This window comes from Colias philodice, chromosome 28 (assembly GCF_061535455.1).
Source record: "Colias philodice isolate Cphi_HAF_F1 chromosome 28, ilColPhil1 Martin Lab GWU primary, whole genome shotgun sequence".
In the NCBI taxonomy this organism is placed as follows: Eukaryota; Metazoa; Arthropoda; class Insecta; order Lepidoptera; family Pieridae; genus Colias; species Colias philodice.
This window is the reverse complement of record NC_143113.1, coordinates 1709646-1730733: the sequence shown is the minus strand read 5'-3', so window position 1 is coordinate 1730733 and position 21088 is coordinate 1709646. Positions and strand designations below refer to the sequence as shown.

Below are 21088 nucleotides of genomic sequence, written 5' to 3'. Positions count from 1 at the left end.
GTACTCGCGACCATGGTTCGCTCGGCCAGGGCCACGAGTGCACGGGCGCAGCACGCGGCGCCGCCCGCGTCTCGCGGCACGCGGCACACTCACGGGCTATGCATTCTATATCACTATCTATGTTATCCCACCACACATAATTACGAGCAATCTGTTTCATTTTTATTATACCCGGATGTCCCTCATGAATTTCTTTTAAAACGATTTCCCTTAAAGACCTAGGAACGATAATTCTATAACCCCAAACGATGCAGCCTTGGTCTATATGCAGACTTTCTTTACGATTAGAATAACATAATTCTATTTTATTTAATTCGCTTTTAGGTGGCCAACCGTATAGTATAAACCCATAAATCTTGCTTAACAAAGAATCTTTAGCCGTCTCAATTTTAATATCTTTAAAATTAATCGGAAAATTATCTTGTGCAAAATTAAGATAACTACATTCTTCACTTCTTAAATTGCAATCTATAAATTTAAGAGGAAGACGCGAAAGAGTATCTGCAAAACAATTATTTTTTGATGACACAAATTCTATATCGAAATCATAGGCTGCCAGCTTTACGGCGTAACGTTGCAAACGACTAGCCGCGGTCATCGGAATTCCTTTATTCTTTCCAAAAATATAGCTTAAGGGACGGTGATCGCTTCGCAGAGTGAATTTCCTCCCGTACAAATATTGGTGATGCTTCGTGACCCCAAAAACGATCGCCAAAGCTTCTTTATCTAATTGTGAATAATTAGTCTCTGCCGAATTTAACGTACGACTCGCCGCGCACAGCAGCCGCTCCGCGCCGGCCGCGTCGCGCTGCGTCAACACCGCGCCCACCCCGTACGCGCTGCTATCCACTGAAAGGATCAACGCACGCTTAGGATCGTAATGCGCGAGCACAGGAGAACTACTCAGCACCTTTTTAATTTTTGCAAATGCCCTATCACACATATCCGTCCATTCCCATGTAACATTCTTTTTTAATAAATCATACAGTGGCTTAAGTATATCGCTCATGTTTATACAAAATTTAGAATAAAAGTTCACTAGACCCATAAAACTTTTAAGTTGCGTTATATTAGTAGGACGGGGCGCTCCCACAATTGCATCTATTTTCGTCTTATCCGTATGTAGACCGAATTTATTTATTTTATATCCTAAATAAGTTACACTGTCTTGAAAAAATCGACATTTAGAAAAATTTATTCTTAACCCGTTTTCTTGCAATCTTTGTAGGACCGCCCTTAAATTTTTTAAATGTGTTAATTTGTCCTTACCAGTGACACAAATGTCATCCGCAAACACAGCCGTAGAAGGCAACCCACTTAATGTTTCTTCCATAATTTTTTGAAAATTTTCAGGTATACATTTTATACCGAATGGAACACGCTTATAAACAAAAGTACCAATGTGAGTCGTGATTGCCGTCATCGGTTGTGAATCCTCATGTAAAATACATTGTTGAAATGCATTTGATAAATCTAATTTAGTATATTGTTCACCTCCCCCCAATACAGCAAACAAATCTTCGATACGAGGGAGTGGGTAATGAAAATCCTTTAACAATGGATTTATAGTTACCTTATAATCACCACACAATCTTATCGTACCGTTCGGTTTAACAACAGGTACAATCGGTGTGCCATAGTCTGATCTCTCAACTTTATAAATGACACCCATCCGTTGCAGTTTTTCCAGTTCTTGCTCGACAGGTTTACGAAGCGCAAGAGGTAATGGACGCGATTTAACAAATATAGGCGTATTGTCATTTAAATACAATTTAAATTTTGATTTAAACGTTCCTAACCCGTCTGCAAATACTTCAGGAAATTCATTACGTAAAGAAACTGCAACGGATTCGCTACCACACATGTTATATAACTCGCTAATTCCTAATTTTAAATGTTTTATCCACATTCTGCCCATCAATGGGGGGCCACCATTTTCGATTATATATAATTTAACATTTTCGGCCATCATTTTTCCACAAAAAACATTTACTACAATATAACCGATCGTCTTAATAATACCACCAGTATACGACTTTAAAATTAGCGAGTTATTTTGAATCGGAATATGACTAAAATTATCATCATAATACATTTTTGAAATTACAGAAATTTTACTTCCAGTATCGATTTCAAACTTACATGAAACATTATTAACCCTTAAATTAACATAATACGGCCCGTCGCCGTCAGAGTTTACTACTATATTATAGAAATTACTACATTCGTCCGAAGAAGAATCATTTAGAAAGTACTGAGATTTACTCTTACCGTTTAAAATCGATTCACTTTTTTTACACACTGCTTTTAAATGACCTCTTTGACCGCACATGTCACAATTATAATTTTTAAACCGACACTTGCCCTCTGCATGACCCGATTTACCACAGCGCGCACATATCCGCTGCCCGGTGAGCGCGCGCGCGGCCCCGCTCGGCCCAGCGCCGGCGCCGCGCGGCCCCGCGCCTGCGATGCGATGCAAGCCGTCGTCCGCGAGCGGCGTGGAGCGGCCCGCCAGCGCGCCCGGAGCGCACGCCGTCGCCGCATGCCGTTCCGCCGCCTCCAAAGCCAAAGCCAACTCCACCGCTCTCTTGTAGTTAATACTCTTTTCCGCAAATATTCTTGATCTCATGTCTTCATTGCACAGACCCGAAACGAACTGATCGCGTAAATTATTCTCCAAACATAAACCAAAGTTGCACGTTTTAGCAAGATGTTTTAGTGCTTGCAAATATTCTCGCACACTCTCCCCTTGACGCTGAATTCTTTGTCGGAACACGTGTCTTTCTGCTATTTCTGAGCGATCAGGTTCGAGATGATCTTTCACCAACTTGATTAAATCGTCGTAACCTTTCGACTCGGGAGTATCGGGTGAACACAAATCACACATCAGTTCGTAACACTCGGCGCCGACCACGGTAACCAACATGGCTACTCTCAAAGAATCGTCGATACTATTTAAACTTATAAATTGGTTCACACGACGAACATAAGCGTCCCAATTGTTACTGTTAATATTATAGGGTTCTATATGACCGATAGGCATTTTTGTTACTGAATAGTTTAAACGCGTGATGGTAAAAATTCCTCGTCGCCAATGTTAAATATGAAAGGGACGTCAATGAAACACGCTAGATCAATGCAAACTGTTTTTTAATAAAGATTTCTGCCTACCTACACATACATGATATTTTATCATTTTATGACATTGCATACATAACATAAAATAATTACGAATTTCTTCACTCGACTGTACATGCGTGTGATTCACTTGCGTGTGACTTGAGTTCGAATGATGTAGGTCTATCGATTTAAATTTAACAGATCGCCAATTAATCACATTTCAAAATTGATAATGACGTCTGAGATATTTGCGAATTTGCACACGTACCGTGTTGGAAAATTTGACGGCTCACTATTAAAAAAACTAGTTTTTTTTTTTATTTTATAAAAAAAACAGACTATGAAAAGGTTCGGATAATATTGTATGTTGGTTCGGATTTGCACAATCTTCAAATGTAGGTATTTAAAAAGAATATTCCAAGAAGTGTCGGTAGCTGGTATCTTTGAGAGTACTAAAATGTAATAAAAACTAACCAAAATGTATATTAAGACAGTTGGTAGTCTTATCGCCATAAACATTCTATCTCAACAACCCGGAAGGATAGCTAAAACTTGTATACGTAGTATATTATTATTAGTCTGTGCTAAAACTTTAGATGAAAAATTTTAATACAATTTTCTCAAAATTAAAAAAAAAAAATCACTCTATATCACGCTTGCTACCTCGGAGCAATTAACAAGCCTGGAGAAGTAACAATTAATTGAACAATAAAGCACTAGTTTCGCCTTTTTGGCTTATGGCAAAATGTCATGCGAAAAAAGAGGACAGATATATGTCAGTTCGACAGTTTGAAATGACATGTAGCCATTACAATTTGTTTTGATCACCAGTCTGGTGATCATCGCTTGGTTATTTTACTTATCTTTTTTGAAGTGAAAAACGATTGTTTTAGTTTAATTTGTTATTTTATGAAAAGACAATTGACTAAAGATAACATGGCTTGTGTTGCTTACGGCTGTAAAAGCCGTAGTAATGTGAAATCGGACGAAGATAGAAATTTGTCATTTCACAGGTTAGTGTTTTGATCAATTTTTTTGTTAATTGTATTATAAATAAGTTAATTTACCTTATTTTCTTAATCATCTATGTTTTATCTAACCGTAATCATTGAAATGAAATCATAATCAGCTTAGTTTTTAGAATAAATGCAAAATATAACTTCCATAGTGTTGTGCAATTATCGATACTTGAGTAGGAACGAAGTACTTCATTGATAATGACTGCTTTAGGTTAGGAGAAAAAAAAAGGTATTTAAGTATGGATTTTATTGTTATTTGCAGGTTTCTGGCTTGAGAACAATTAAAAGATGTTTGGGTTAAAGCTATAGCACAGGAAAAATTGGAAGCCTTCAAAACATTCTCGGCCTTGTTCAAATCATTTCGAATCAGACGGGAAGAATAGTAAAGTGCTTTGCAGAGATGCTGTGCCACAAGTTTAAGGTGGCATCTATTTTAAATAATAAATAAATATTGTAATTTGGTAATTAAGTATCGAAATTAAAAGGTTGTAAAAAAATAAATGTTTATTTGTTTTATTTGAAGCAATTTATTTTAAACTTGTACCAATTTTTTCCTGTGGGAATGAGTTATTTTCCTGCGGTAAATTGTAGCCTATAATATGTTATTCTGATGTTTAAACTATATAATTATGAAGTTCCATAAAAACTCATTCAGTAGTTTTTACGTGAAAGAGTATCAAAATATGTCCATTCTTATATATTTTTGCTTTTATAATATTAGTAGGATACGACTATTGATTTGTAAAAAGATTAACCAGGTGGAAGTCAGATTCGCGCACGAAGGGTTCCGTATAATTCTATGAATGAATCTATGAAAACAGGAAAAATACGTACCTTTTTACGAAACCATAAAAACAACCTAAACCGAAATACCTCATAATATTTTTTTATAAATACCACTACCATACAATGCAAGGCAGTCAATACGCATCGTAAATGAATAATTCCAAATTAAACGAATCTTAAAATTTGGAATTACCTATCCATAATTCAAAATTTAACGAATCTTAAATTATCTTCAAGCAATTTTATAACTTAATTTTTTTATTTATCGATATTTTAGTATTCGATAAAGTAAAGGCAAGCACTACCTTTTTAGAACAAAAAGTGGCTACATGTGGATTTGAATGCCAAGCAGATAACAGTGTGTTGTCTCTTTCTATCGCATTAATTAGGGTATTGAATAAAAGAGAGCCACTATATAAGAAACGTTCAATTAATTGTTACTTCTCCAGGCTTGTTAATTGCTCCGAGCTTGCTACTAAGTATTTATTTATTTAACTTGTCCAAAAGTCCCAGAAATTAAAAGATAATATATTTTCAAAGACTTTGAATCAAAGCGGTTTCTAACACATGCAAATAAAAAAAACATAACAATATGTTCTCCAGTAATAGTTTCTCAATCTTTACATTAATGCTTCTACCGTTTATAAAGAAAAATTATCCGTCAAAAACAAAATATACATTTAGTAATCTGCTATTTCGTAAAATCAAATACATTCGCCATCCTAGTATTGATTTATTCAACCACCATTCGACTTATATTAAGATTCCGCAATATTATATTATTTACAAAAAATCTTTGTGGTATTCAAGCAGAACAAAACCCTTGGCACGTCATTCTGTCAACGTCAAAATTTAAACTTAACACGTCAGACGTCATTTATAAACAGTGTGGCTTGTATTATTATTGAATTTATTGTTTTGCTAAATTCTGATAAAAGTATTGTAAATTTCTATTCCAAAAATGGTCCACAAGAAGATAACCATGGAAGGATCATTATTCGTAAGTAAACATGCGAGGTGCATCAATAATACATGAAATAAAATGTATCAATGTTCCTATTACATATTTCGTATAGTTTAGTAAATGTTACAAATATTTCATAAAATTACCATAGGTGATACTTATCTTATTGTTATATTGTAAGTTCTAATGGCAAGTCGTGTATTTAGAATCAATATAGACACCTCATTTTAATAGCAATTCACAACAAATACTTTATTACAAATGTTTGCAAATACTGTTTTAAATGCACATTTTGGTCATAATTTACGTCATATAGTTATCGGATCCTCTTATTATTCTATATCTCTAATCTCTAAATAAATATATATATAACTCAAAGGTGACTGACTGACATAATGATCTATCAACGCACACCCCAAACTGGACGGATCAGGCTGAAATTGAGCATTCAGGTAGATGTTAGGACGTAGGCATCTGCTAAGAAATGAATCAAATCAAATCAAATCAAATCTGTTTATTTGCACGTATGGTCATACAAAGGTGTTAATATACATGATGATCAATTAAACCCCCAAGGTGATGGAATAGGGGTTGAAAGTTTGTACCATTAAAATTTTATATTTTCCATGCAGGCGAAGCTACGGGCAACAGCTAGTATTACTATAAAACATCACTATTTTCACATTAAATTAATAAATTCAATGTAATTACTTTGCAGGAACCTACCCTATACATTGTGAAGGGTATGTGTATACTAGACAATGATGGTAACAGAATCCTGGCCAAGTATTACGATAGTGACATCTTGCCAACTACCAAGGAACAGAAGGCTTTTGAAAAGAATCTTTTCAATAAAACACACAGGTATATCCTACTAATATTATAAATGCGAAAGTTTGTGAGGATGCATGTATGGATGTTTGTTACTCTTTCACGCAAATACTACTTAACCAATTGCAATGAAATTTTGTGTGTAGGTATTTAAATACAAAAATAAGACATAGGCTACTTTTTATCCCAGAAATCCCACAAGGACGGGAACTTTGCAGATTTTTTTTTGAAAACGCGAGTGGAAAGCTAGTAATGGGATAATTTATTTATTTATTCACACTTCATTGTACATGTAAGAGAAATTTAAAATAAATGAATACATAAAATTGAAAAGTGTACAATAGGCGGCCTTATTGCTTAAAAGCAATCTCTTCCAGGCAACCATAAAAATAAAGATAATTTTGAAATAATTTAACTACCATTAAGTTTTAACAACATTATTTGATAGACTTACTTGTTTTTTCAGGGCAAATGCAGAAATTATAATGTTGGATGGTCTGACCTGCGTTTACAAGAATAACGTTGATCTGTTCTTCTATGTCATGGGCAGCTCACATGAGAATGAGGTAAATACCTACATTTATTTATTAATTTTTCATATTTTTACTAAATAAATCAATCAAAACTTATCTGTACTAAATTTTAAGCTATTGCATAGCTTCTATCGCGGGCCTTGAGCGCGGGGACCGAATCGAGAAATTCCGTAACGAAAAAATCTCACGCTCCCCACTCCGACGGACACGGAGGTGTGGCTTGAAGGCATAGCATGCAATAGCTTTACCGCGGCAGTCCCCAAGTGCCACACGTCTTTTTTTTCGGTATAAGGTATATAACCTTCTCCTGGCAATAACAAACATGTACAAGAAAGATTTATTCAATTTGGAGCAGTCATTTAAAGTTGCACACATGCACATGCAAACATTTCAACTATTTACAAATAGTTTTATTTTTACGAATTAAAAATTAAATTATTTTATTTACGAATTTCAGCTAATCCTCCAATCAGTACTGAACGCGCTGTACGAGTCAGTCAGCATTTTGCTGAGAAGAAACGTCGAGAAACGGACAATACTGGACAATTTGGATGCTGTCATGCTGGCATTCGATGAGATTTGTGATGGCGGGTAAGTCCTAATAAATGCGAAAGTTTGTGAGGATGTTTTGTTATTTTTTCACATAAAAACTACTGAACCGATTACAATGAAATTTGGTATGTAGGTAGCTGTAGACCCAGAGGCTACTTTTTATCCCAGATATCCCACAGGAACGGGAACTATGCGGGTTCTTTGAAAACGCGGGTGGAAATCTAGTACATACAATCCATACTATAATATTATAAATGCGAAAGTAACTCTGTCTGTCTGTCTGTTACTCAATCACGCCTTAACTACTGAACCAATTTGCATGAAATTTGGTATAGAGATATTTTGATACCCGAGAAAGGACATAGGCTACTTTTTACCCCGGGACATAGGATAGGTTTTATCCCGGAAATCCCACGGGAACGGGAACTATGCGGGTTTTTCTTTGACTGCGCGGGCGAAGCTGCGGGTGGAAAGCTAGTACAATATAAAAAACTATTTTCAAACTACGGTAACCACATTTCAGTGTAATCCTGGACTCGGATCCCACATCGATAGTGTCTAGAGCAGCGCTCCGCACTGAAGACGTGCCGCTCGGCGAGCAAACAGTTGCGCAGGTAATGGATAATTTTAACAAAATCTTCTGGTAGGGTGACCACACGTACAACACCTTTCGGGACTGATGGGACTATGTTACGTAGACTTAGAGTGAAGTAGAGGGTGGGAGATGTAAAGAATAGGGTGACCATTATTCGTGTAGAATAGGGATAAAGTGAGAATTAAATTACTTTGATAGAAAAGGCAAAAATTTTTTAAATTATTGGTAAAATTTATGCTGATCAACCTATTCTTTGTGTCTTTTAGGGTGACAAAAAAATAAAGAAAGAAAATAACATGACTTAGCTGTCACTTGAATATTTTGTGCCATCCAAAAATATTAAGTATTTTTGTTGTGTTTCAAAAAATCTTAGTGAAAAAGCCATGCTCAGTTTAATAAGTATTTTACTGATAAAATAATTTTTCTCAGTTGTATTACTTCTCAAGTTCATTCTATACAGTAGACACTTACAATAAAAATAACCCTTTTAGTATTAAAACACTGTTATATATTATTATTGTAACTATTTCAGATCATCAAATATTACTGAATGACGTTTTAATAATTAGTATAATAAACCAGGTAAATTATTTTATTAACCCAAGTTCCATATATGTATATGAAAAAATATTTAAAAATATTTAATGTTATAATTTTTAAACGTAATAGAGCAAGATCCCAGGGCCGCCAGACGTCACCTATTTTCTGACGTATGTACGATGGTAGCACATACTAACACTACCCAATCGTCCACATTTCATCCGTCAGAAAATAGGTGAGGTTTGGCGTCCCTGGGATCTTGTACTATAAGTAACTAACAATGAAATTGCTAGTTTTTTCTGCCATTTCAGCCAGGATTAAATCATTTTCGTAGTACAATCATGTTCCAACATTAGGCTAATACAATCAGTTGCAATTAAACCTACTCCTGTTTTTTTTCCCCTTTTTCGTTGCTACATTCATTATTGAAAAAATAATTAAGAAGTAAAATTGAATATGTATTATTAATATACTTACATTTATAATTCCTAAGCGATTTGTTAATTGTAACAAAATTTGCATGTCCTAAAAAATATGAAACGTGTGGCTTCTTCACTGAGGTTTAATAGAACTTTTTGCACCACTTCATTTTATTTTAGAAACACATTTCGTCTATTTTATGTCTTTGTCTTTTACAATAATTACGTTTGTGCTATGTGGAATTTAATTAATGTTCGTCACTAAAACGCATTTACATTTTTAATTTTTTTTTAACTTACACATTATAAACCATTTTAATAACTTTAAAATCTAGTTACATGGTAAAGAACAAAATATAACAAAAATTATTCCTTGTAACAAATATCTACGTAAATGTTATGAAAAAATATATGTTTTATTACCTAGTATTTAATATTTGTATATATAATATATTACTTTATCGTCCGTTAGATTGATTTTTTAGTATCTGTCAAGTCATCTCTAATCTATATTTTATCTGTGTCACTGTATGTGTCATTTAACTTTTTTTTTCACTCTGTGGCTTTGGTCTAATATTTGTTATTCTAATTTCGTGTAAATAACAATATTTTAATTTATCTGTGATTCTATTAAAAAATTATTTAAAATTATTAATTATTTCAGGTTCTACTCAATTTAATGAATAACAATTATTAGCTTCAAGAAATGGCAACACGAAATTGTTTTAGTTTTTTTTTCTATTAACATTTGATTTTATGTTCTATGATTAAATAGTTTTATTTTTTATACATTTTTTGTTATTATTTTTACACCCTTTTTTGATCATGCACTTTTAACCATCATTTAAATAGATTTTTGGGGTTTGAAATAATTATTAAATCAGCATCTTTATCATTATAACTACTTAAATCTTAAAATAACATTTGATGAACATTGAGATATTATTATAGAGAGGACACCACGAACAAAATCTGTGCGACAAGCTCGGCGGCGAGGGGGGGAGTGAGTCCTACACTTTGTAGATATTCTGCCTCTTATTACTGATAAATTAAAACCACTCAATGTAACAAATAAATATTGGTTTGAGACGATTGACTCAAACTCGTGTTACAAATAGTACACTATTGTCTGTAGCGATGTCTTCTCTAGTACGTAGTACATAGTAGCTCAATGTTCATGAATTCGTTTTTATAAATATTTATTTCCTTTCCTATTTAACATTATAAAAAGTAGTTTTCAGTTTCTTCAACATATAACCAATTTTTTGTGGGAATATTTTAGTTTTATTATATTTCGTTGTTAATTATGGTAATATTATTTATTCACATATTTAAAATAACCTTAATTAAGTTAATATTCAATAAAATAATATCGTTTTTGGGTATTCCTCTTTGAGGGTAATATTAATCAAATTCATGCATATTTATTACTGTTTTGTTGATCATGGGGTAAATACAGGTAAAAATTGTATAAAAAAATAATATAAGTAATTAATTAATAACCCAATTTTAATAAATGCATTATTATTTTCTTTATTACAGGTCCTACAATCGGCAAAGGAGCAACTAAAGTGGTCGCTATTGAAATAAAACAATTTTTATTTAACATTTATTTAATATACTTACAAATATTATAAATTATATACAAATAATGAAATAAACTATTGATTACATAACAGCCTTAAAATATCACCAACACCTATGATCCAAGAAAAAACTTGAGCGATGTCAAGGGATATCCGGATGGAACTAAGTGTTAAGTTAGAGAGAGACAGACAGAGAACCACGCGCACGCCGCACAACTCTAGCAAAAAGTGTCGTGACAACTTTTTGTAAGATTTTTTTCCGTCTAGGAATAGTCCCCCTGGTCTAGTCCCCCTTTCACAACGCGCGATAAGGAACTTCGTTCCAAAAATATAATTATCCAAGTACATGCCTATATTATATTATGATTTATTATATGAAAACAAGCAACATTTTTATTGTTATAAAAATACACGAAACAAGGAAAATCTGTGTGAGTATATCTATCAGATAAACGAGATTTTTACTATATGCGTGTCCAAGTACTAATAATATGTACTGCGTAATATGTAACCTGAAAAATTAAATTCGTGTATGTTGTTTTAATATAAAATCTGTTTGACTGTTAATAGCATATAACATCCATCCAACATATTACATGGTGGAAATATTTGCAATTTTGTTAACTGACTCGACTGATTTTAAAAATTATGTGTTACTATTAGAAAACTTTATAGAGTATCATCTTATATATAAAATTCTCGTGTCACAATGTTAGTCTGCATACTCCTCTGAAACGGGTGGACCGATTCTCATGAAATTTTCTGTGCATATCAGGTAAGTCTGAGAATCGGCCAACATCTATTTTTCATATGTACCACGGGCGAAGCCGGGGCGGACCGCTAGTAAACTATAAAATTTATCCCGTGTAAACCTGTTAAAGTCAGGACAGGTACTCCGGACTGGTATTATAAAAAAATTGTATTAATTCATCAAATTATACCTCAATAACGGTTGAACTGATATTAATTATTAAACTGCTAAAAATAGAGATATATTAGAGCCTGAATGGCCTGAATCTCTATTGAACCTGTTTTTTTCTTTCTATTGATGAAGTGGAATTACGGTTGGCCGAGTGTTTAGGTATAGCCACGGTACGGGAGTTCGAATCCCGCCTCCCAATCGTTATACAACTTAAAAATAAAATCGGTGTATAATTTTTTATTTTGTTGTTACGTCATAGCTTCTAGCTAAAAAATTGGTTGTCTGTAAAGTTTACTGACGATAGTTGACCGTGACAACGTCCGATTCTGCTTCTTTGTCGCTTTCCGCGCACTCGCTTGCACTTCAAGCCTTACATGGAACGCCTCAGAGCGAGGTAACGCCGTATGAGTTATGTTTTTTCGTGCGTGCAGCCGGCTATCGAATTATAAGACGTTGTCACGTCAAAAATAAGTTTTTTACAGTACAGATTTGCGGGTATTCACACCAAACTCATCGGCTGTGGGTGTTGTATTTAATTTGGAGATAGCTTTGAAAGCTGGATTATTTTTATCCCTTAGTAGTTTGAAGAGAACATTCTCCGATGTACCAACGAAACAACCGATTGATTGTAACCGCTGAAAAAAAAAATAGTTTTGAATATATTATTTATTTTATATGAGCTGTGCGGTTTCATCTGAACACCAGGCAACAGGCATAGGTAAGTATTTCTATAGCTTATGTGTTATTCTCTTAAATGAGCTACTTAACTGCAAAGTATCATCAAAATCGGTTCAGTGGTTTTTGAGAGTAGTAACAAATATACCTACATCTACCATATCTATATATACATGGTGGTTAAGTATGTAAAATTAAATATAATTAAAAGCTAAATATAATTGTCTGTATCAAATATTTTAAGGTGACGTAAATCTATATTAAATTCATCGAAATATACACTAGTTAAATCATGAGTAATAAGCAAGTACTAGGTACTTCATATAATACATAAATATTATGTGAATAGAAATTAAAAGTTATAAATCCATACTAGTATTATAAATGCAAAAGTAACTCTGTCTGTCTGTTACTCAATCACGCCTAAACTACTGAACCAATTTACATGAAATTTGGTATGGATATATTTTGATACCGAAGAAAGGACATAGGCATATTTTATTGCGAAATATGTACCACGGGCGAAGCCGGGGCGGACCGCTAGTACAAAATAAATTATATTACCTGTAAAGCCAACTGCCTATCCATAAGAGACCTCGAAGATACTCCATCAGCTAAGACATGAACTGCCAAATTCTCGTTAAGTAAATCTATTACTGTTTGCTCTATGCATACATGCGCCTGAAAAATATAAAATTTGGTTAATACGTAAACATGTGCCACGGGCGAAGCCGGGGCGGACCGCTAGTGTATGATATTTTAAAATATTCAATGAACTCTTGAATAGGTAGCCTTATTTGTGAAACACAATAAATTTTGTATTTGATAAGTATGTTATGAAATCAGAATATTACTAGCTTTCCACCACTCTTCTGTTCAAAAATTTAATCAAAATAAAATACTTATATTTAAATTCACATATTATGATTGTTTGTTTGTTCCAAATTTTATCAAAATCATTTCTTTATAGGCCCTCTTCACAATGGACAGTGTTGGCCCAACAAATGATTGTCGATGTTTGCCGTCATTACGGCAATTATGAATAAACATCTAACATGACTGCGGATTATAGACATTGAGGCTATCGACACTATTGTGATTTCCTCTAATTACCCAACGCTGCCCATTGTGAGGAGGGCCCTTAAATATTACAGCACAGCGAGTTACTTTCCCATTTATATTACAAGTAATATTTTTACCTCAATTCCAAATAAAACAATAGCGCTTAAATCAGGCACATCTTTCTTCAATTTCTCCTGCAATTCAGGTGTGTACATAGAAAACTTTGTCTTTTCGTACACTAAAGCTGCATCTTCAACGTTTATGTCTTTGGTTGTGTGTCCGAGGCCTTTGGGGTACTGTTCTGATATATAAACTGGTATTTTGAAGTGTTTTGCTGCTTCCATCTGGAAATAATGGTAGTACTGTGCAATAGTATGTAGAAATTTGATTTATTTTAATGTTTATGTTATAGATAACTCTCTTACAAGTATAACATGTGTATGTAATAAGACTAATCTCTAGAATTGCATACACAAAACTTTAGATTTAAATGGATTCTATTTTTATTATATTCTAATAGATTCTATTTTTATTATATTAAATTCTATTAATTATTATATTCTAGTATCATCTTTTTAATTCCAATATATTATAAAAAATTTCGCCCAGGGAGAGTAAAATCTAAAAAAGCAATAAACATTTTAAATGGGGATTTACAAAATCATTTTGTATGTTTCTATATCACCAAAATAATCAAATAGTCGTCACATATTACGTAACATTGATAAAAATAATACATACCATTTTATTCGCAACCTTTACGACTTCGCCAAAGTGTTTTACGTGAGGTCGAAAAGTTTCTTGAATATCACATAACAGGAAAGCGGTCTTTTGGGCTTCGAGGGCTCCCAATTTAAAGATGTTACGAGCCATTTCAAAGCTGTTTATTACCAATTTTATTTGGAAAAATATTATAGAAATCAACACGGCCTCGGCAGTCGGCACTCGCGTTTTGATAAATGATAAATAATTTTGACAGCTGACAAGTGACAACTAATATCACTTGACAATTCAATACATTTAATTTGGCGGCAAGCAGCTGTGAGCTGATCCCCGTTTTCCAATTACAGCACTAGAGCGCGATAAGCGGCATAATGCTTAACGTTGAATGTTCCATCTACAGAGTACAGCAACGCTTCGCACAATCGAGCACTAGAAAAAGTAATGCGCGTGAATTGATGCGTGCAATAGATTTATCGTTAGTAATAATTAATTGTTGGAAAAAAATTTAAAGCTTTCGTTTCATTGTAGTTTTTTCGAAATAATCAAAGTTAATTCAAATTGTGTTAAAAAAAATAAATATAAGTATGGATGAAGGTACAAACATTGGAAAAAATGTTAATGAAATAATCAAAATCCAAATTACTTAAAATAACCGTAAATATTTTTCAACCAATTATTATGCCACTTTATATTTTACACATTAATGAGGTTATTGCTAACTCTATGAATATTTTTTTTTTCAACACTGAACTTAGCGCAACCTGCTGGTGCCGAGGCTGGTGCGTTTCATGTTCCAATTATGCATCAGCATAATTCGGCATTGTGCGGCACTGAGTCGCATTATGCTCTGTAATTGGAAAACAGCCATCTTGAGTCGCTGTGCCACGCTGTGCTGTGGTGTGTAGTGTGTAAAAATATGTAAATACGTGTTAAGTACTATATAAAAATATTTTTTCCTAGCAATAATTCAACTACCTAGGTCTTAGACTTAGAGCATTAAACCAACTATGACCATTAAACCGCTATGACCGGCGCTCTCAAACCTTTGGCGAGAGGGGAACACCTGCCAATGGCCACTCCGGTTGGTTTAATGCTCTAAGGTCAGACCTAGGTACTAGGTAGGTATGTAAATACTTTTGAAATGAAATGGGCGGGAATTTGTAAGGCGGTTAAGTTTTTTATTTTTAAAAACATTATGATTTTAAAATTTTCTACAAGTACATTATTGACTTACCTACTATTTTAAATATGACATTATGTTAATGATATAACTATCTTGTTCACTGTTCAAGCTACTAAATTAATAAATTACCAGTAGGTACCTACGCATATTTAAAATGCGGAAGTAACCTAGTCCTATTTCAAGAACTCAAGAATAATTAATTCCTTAAGGTCTTATATCTCATTATAGTTATATATGTGAGAGAATCATAACAGAGTAGTTGTTATGTGGCTATACCTTCCTATTAAATGTACTCTATTGTGTACAACATAATGTCGATATTGAATTGATATGAAATGTATGGGCTTACGGGCCATGCTATGGTTTATATTCCTTGAGTCAGTAGCTCGATGATATAGTCTCGGTACTACCATCGACCGCGCAAGGTGTGCGCACTGAGTCATTATTTAATATTATTTCACATATCTACCTAATTATAATTAATTATGGAGAGTTATTTAAATTCTCCGACAGCAGCGGTGGGATCGGCACTTATTACCCCCGATTCCAATACGAATATGACTTTGTTAAACGGTGCAAATCTGCAAGTGAGTGAAACGAGTGATAGTGTTAGTGAGATTCAAGAAGATATAGCTAGTGTTAATGAGGTTCGAGAAGAACCACAGTTTCCACCAATAAATCATGACAATGTTAGCACGACAACGACAATGTTGTGTGTGGGTTGCGCAATCATCATGTCGTGCGCATCCCTGTTAAAAGAAATGGCAGATACACTTTCCCGAAACGAAACATTTTGTTTCCGGGTCTAACGCATAATTAAGGAAGGTAAACTATAATGATGTTTACATACCGATGTACGACCCGAATGATAGCGAGTTTACGGCAGCATAATGGTGTAACGAAAATACCTTTTTCGAGATATGGTATGGTAAAAAAGTGATCGAGTTTCAACATACATCGAGTGCTCCACTACAAAGTTGGTGCTAACCGACCGGCTGCGAAGGGGCTGGAACTACGCGAATATAGTAAATTCGTGGTAAAAGGTATTGCAGATGACCAGGTATGATCTGATTTATTATGATACACGCCGATTGATCTTGTGGGTCTTGATAGACATTTTGGCACAAATCAATTAAAGCGTCGCATGTTGCAAATTGTTTGCTATAACTGTGTGTTCACATGTCATTACAAACGTGACGGTAAATCTCGCCTATGAAACAAAATCAGTTAGTTTAATCAATAAGAATAACAAAGGTCCGTTGAATATTTAAGAAATAGTACAACAACGCACTTATAGTCATAAATTTGGTCACATAGAAGAGGTTTGTTTTCTAAGCAACGGGCGGCACGCTCTTTAAGAAACAATACCCTGTTAATGTGTGTTTACAGCACGATACCCTGCTTACAGTCACAGATGTTGCCAGCGTTAACTTCAAGTGCCTTATTGACAGCGGGTCCGATTGTTTTTTTTTCCTTTGTAAAAGGATAGCCGCAGATAACATGACCAGGCCTCTAGAGTTTGTATACACTCGCGTAACAAGAATTGGCATGTATCAACCTATTCATTCGCCCGTTCACATTACCCATAACTGTTAATGATGTAAATATTATGAGCTTTGGTTTTTGTAGACTCTCGAGTACTTCCTGGGATGAAGTAACAGGTTGAGATGTTTTTACTAGAGCCGGACGTAGTTGGATTATGAATAACAATGGGAGTCAAATTATTCGTGAATTTAAAATAAAAAATATTTGTTTTTGCGGACAATAATATTGAATTTATAGACGCGGATTCCAATGATTTTAATTACGTTCACCCTGTGTGACCTATCATTGAAAGAAAAGCACGAATTTTGTGAAATGGAAATAAGACTTGTGAATACAACACTAGCACAATCTATAGTTCTTTCAACGTTTATAAGGCTTTGTAATGCCCTTGTTGTTAACCAAGGGCTAGATAAATTATGTGACTTCATAGCTACTTTTTATATTCAACGATGTTCTCGAGTTTTCAAAATTATAAGAGGTTACATTCTTTTGTTTAAGAAGAGTATTGAAAGTCTCACTTGATCAGAGTTTTCATTTAATTGGAATAAATGCAAGTTGCTGTTGCAACATTGAATGGGTATTCACAACAAGGTTTCATAACATCGAACGGTAGCTTCGTCAGATAAATAAGAGATATTTATTCGTGAGGTATTGTAGAGAGATTACTCCTAGCTTTTCTTAAGTCTTAGCCCCTATTGTATGAAATAAATAAAAAAGACGTAAAGTAGGATTGGTGTACTTCGCATACGGACACCCACCTGCGGAGAAATTAACAAAACAAAAAATAATGACGTCTGCTTCTTTATTAACGATTTTCGGACAAATCTCGTTGTTGCTGTACACACAGATTCCTGTTCAATAGATTATTATGGTTCAATTTTTCTACAAGAAAGTAATGATCAACTTAAAAATCGAATATTAAAATCAAAGAATCACTGACACAGAAAGTTGTTATCATAGTTATTGAATAGAGTTAAAAGGTTTAAGAAGACCTCAAGCATAATCAATTAAGCGTTATCATTTTAAAATATTAACAGATTAAAATAGTCTCAAAGCATCATGTCATAAGAAAAAGATTTTCTCCTCGTGTTCATAAATGATGGGCTTACATACAAGCTTTTGATTTCGATGTCGGTACCTACGCAAGGGTGCAAGAATACCGCATGTAGATTTGATTAGTAGAAACTAATTGTCTCCACATAATGTTCAATTCGGGCAAAAATAGTAAAGATTCGCGACATGTGCGATGAAATGACATTATTGATTTAAGTTTAAGGTTGTCACATACGATAAAAAAAATGCCTGCTATATAAACTTCTTGTTTTGTTAGGTGCAAATGAAGTGTTATCATTCGTTTATTGATACAATCATTTCATGATTATTTGAAACATTTAAGTTTAGAAATCCTGCAAAAATTTAGTGTAATTTCGTTAGAACGTACATTGAACGTTTTAACATCGCAAAGTTAATAAAAGGCCCTCTAGAGCTGGACAGTCGACTTAACATCCGATAGAAAATGTGTCAGAGCCACTTCATACATTACAATCGATACGAATGGCACTTACGAGTTTAAGAAATGCGCATTGGTAATTGTTGACGCATTTACTGGTAAATATTGTCACCTAGCTCCTGTTAAAAATGTGTCTTCACAAAAAAAGAGCATGTTAAGCGCTGTGTTTTTGTTGTCTTATTTAAGGCGCTGAAAGGAATAGTAGCCGATCAAGCTACGTCGTTTGCAGGTAGCGAACTCATGGACTTGTGTTGACAGTGTTCTTTTGAGTTTTACAAAATAACAAGCGGGATGAGTTGCGCTAACGGGTTATTTTAAAAGGTTTATGTCTGTTCTTAAGTTCATTGTTTCATTATCGCTGAAAATCATGAACGTAGATATTGGCATTCTACAATTATTGGCAAAATTCAACTTACTTTGAATTGTATTGTATGAAAGAAACGCACAGCACAGGCGACAGCCCATTGCAATTGTCTATAGGCTGCAAGTCCACCGCGTAATAATGTTTTAGTACGAGTGTCAATGCTTTAGTAGTTAACCTATTTGAAATTAGAAATAACACAAAAGTCAGGATGGACGAGCAATTGTACGTCTATAAGGCTCGTATTGAAAAAAAAACAGCATTATGTTTAATGTTGATGATTTTGTGTTAGTAAGAAAGAAAAGCCGATTGTAACATCAATGTTATTTTACTTGTTTTAACAGTCATTTATGATTATTGAATCGTCGGAAGGTAGACTATGACAATGTGATATCGTCGGTAGTGGTAAATGATATGGAAGTCGGTGCGACTTTAGAATTTTAGACTTGGTTCAGTCTTCGTAAATTAATTATTAGTTGTTACTCTGCCCCAATTGTAAAGTGTTGTTATTATACCTAGTATACATCAAGTTATAAGTGCAAGGTGGTTTTGTGTTTTCCTGTAAATAGTGTCACTGGACGACGAATTGATGGCGTGTTCTACGATGTTTATTACTGACTTAAGAGAGAAGTTCTCCAGTCCATGCAAAATAATCTAAAATTTGCGATAACGAGAGGTATCGAATCGAGTCTCAAACTGGAGGCCGCAGTTGGAAAGTGAGTCAATGAATAAAAAAAAAAATGTAGTCCACAAGTTACTCCTTACTTCCAGTAACTTCCAGGTTGCCTGGCAGAGATTGCTGTGTGTGAGCAATAAGGCCGCATATTGCGTAAAATATGTTTACCTTATAAGTCTGTACTAGATTTCCTTACATTGTTTTGTACAATAAAGTATTATTAATAAATAAATACATACTCCGTCTAATTTTATTTTTGTTTTATTTTATTATTTTTACCTATTTATTCCTTCGGTTGTTACATAGTTCCGTATAGTTAATCTAAGTATTACACAAAAGTTTCATAACACACATGCACACCACAATTTAATAGCTCAATAATAGCTCTGTGTTTGACATAGCAAGGCGTGTATGTCATATTGTACATTGGAAGCTCCGCGCTTCGTGTAGTTGTGGGTAGCGCTTGCGCTCCTTGTGATCACAGTACATTGGAAGCTTCGCGCTTCGTGTAGTTCCAGTTGTTGTGGGTAGCTTTAAGCTCCTTGTAGTCACAGTACATATGAGGCTCCGCGCTGTATGTAGTTCCAGATTTTGTGCGAAGCATTGCGCTTCATGTGACTACAGTACATGTCAGGCTCCGCGCTGCATGTAGTTCCAGTATTTATTCAGAGCTCTACACTTACAATATAATACACACACACACACACCAATACATGGCAAGCTCCGCGCTGCATGTAGTTCCAAATGTTATGGGTAGCATTGCGCTCCTTGTGATCACAGTACATGGCAGGCTCCGCGCTGCATGTAGTTCCAGATGTTATGGGTAGCATTGCGCTCCTTGTGATCACAGTACATGGCAGGCTCCGCGCTGCATGTAGTTCCAGTTGTTGTGGGTAGCTTTAAGCTCCTTGTAGTCACAGTACATATGAGGCTCCGCGCTGTATGTAGTTCCAGATTTTGTGCGAAGCATTGCGCTTCATGTGACTACAGTACATGTCAGGCTCCGCGCTGCATGTAGTTCCAGTATTTGTTCAGAGCTCTACACTTACAATATAATAAACACACAAAATACATTCAAAGCTTCGCCTTTAGGCGACAGTAGCAGTTGTTGATATCGCCGATGATGAGTAATAATTTGTGAGTCGGTGTGAAAAGTTACAAACCGTGAAGGGAAAAGAGTTTGAATACAACAAATGAAATAACAACGCAGTAAGTAATTTGCAAAATTACTTGTCGAATTGTTCGCGCGAGAACGCGCTCGTTGTCAGAATGGCCGTGTGAGAGAATCATAACAGAGTAGTTGTTATGTGGCTATACCTTCCTATTAAATGTACTCTATTGTGTACAACATAATGTCGATATTGAATTGATATGAAATGTATGGGCTTACGGGCCATGCTATGGTTTATATTCCTTGAGTCAGTAGCTCGATGATATAGTCTCGGTACTACCATCGACCGCGCAAGGTGTGCGCACTGAGTCA

At 34.5% G+C, this 21088-nt stretch overlaps 3 protein-coding genes across 6 annotated transcripts in view; 1 reads left to right on the top strand and 2 right to left on the bottom strand.

Annotated features, from left to right (window-relative positions):
• The window catches only part of LOC149476193 (uncharacterized), a 177295-nt gene that overhangs the window by 84826 nt on the left and 71381 nt on the right, over positions 1–21088 (bottom strand). The window lies entirely within an intron of this gene.
• Positions 5786–11038, top strand: zetaCOP (COPI coat complex subunit zeta). 2 transcript variants are annotated; one of them, XM_089712024.1, is made up of 6 exons: positions 5786–5928; positions 6611–6756; positions 7190–7289; positions 7714–7847; positions 8332–8422; positions 10905–11038. In XM_089712024.1, exons 1-6 carry the CDS (start codon positions 5890–5892, stop codon positions 10950–10952), a joined length of 558 nt encoding a protein of 185 aa, XP_089568150.1. In that variant the 5' UTR covers positions 5786–5889; the 3' UTR covers positions 10953–11038. The 2 variants fall into 2 exon arrangements, with proteins under 2 accessions (XP_089568150.1, XP_089568151.1); XM_089712025.1 differs by lacking the exon at positions 10905–11038 and adding an exon at positions 10027–10151.
• On the bottom strand, positions 11970–14586 carry LOC149476198 (isochorismatase domain-containing protein 1-like). 3 transcript variants are annotated; one of them, XM_089712040.1, is made up of 5 exons: positions 14349–14586; positions 13745–13951; positions 13110–13226; positions 12331–12505; positions 11970–12136 (listed from the first exon to the last, which is right to left on the bottom strand). In XM_089712040.1, exons 1-4 carry the CDS (start codon positions 14478–14480, stop codon positions 12347–12349), a joined length of 615 nt encoding a protein of 204 aa, XP_089568166.1. In that variant the 5' UTR covers positions 14481–14586; the 3' UTR covers positions 11970–12136; positions 12331–12346. The 3 variants fall into 3 exon arrangements, with proteins under 3 accessions (XP_089568166.1, XP_089568164.1, XP_089568165.1); XM_089712038.1 differs by having other exon boundaries at positions 12008–12143; positions 12339–12505; positions 14349–14585; XM_089712039.1 differs by having other exon boundaries at positions 12063–12147; positions 12343–12505; positions 14349–14585.

Bases quoted from the DNA above. Each gene is read 5' to 3' on its own strand.
- zetaCOP (XM_089712024.1), top strand. From the start codon at position 5,890: ATGGTCCACAAGAAGATAACCATGGAAGGATCATTATTC. The intron at 6,757-7,189 runs GTATATCCTACT...TTGTTTTTTCAG, and splicing joins CTTTTCAATAAAACACACAG to GGCAAATGCAGAAATTATAA. The intron at 7,848-8,331 runs GTAAGTCCTAAT...ACCACATTTCAG, and splicing joins GATGAGATTTGTGATGGCGG to TGTAATCCTGGACTCGGATC.
- LOC149476198 (XM_089712040.1), bottom strand. From the start codon at position 14,480: ATGGCTCGTAACATCTTTAAATTGGGAGCCCTCGAAGCCCAAAAGACC. The intron at 13,952-14,348 runs GTATGTATTATT...CATTATTTCCAG, and splicing joins TAAAGGTTGCGAATAAAATG to ATGGAAGCAGCAAAACACTT. The intron at 12,506-13,109 runs GTAATATAATTT...TTTTTTTTTCAG, and splicing joins ATAGGCAGTTGGCTTTACAG to CGGTTACAATCAATCGGTTG.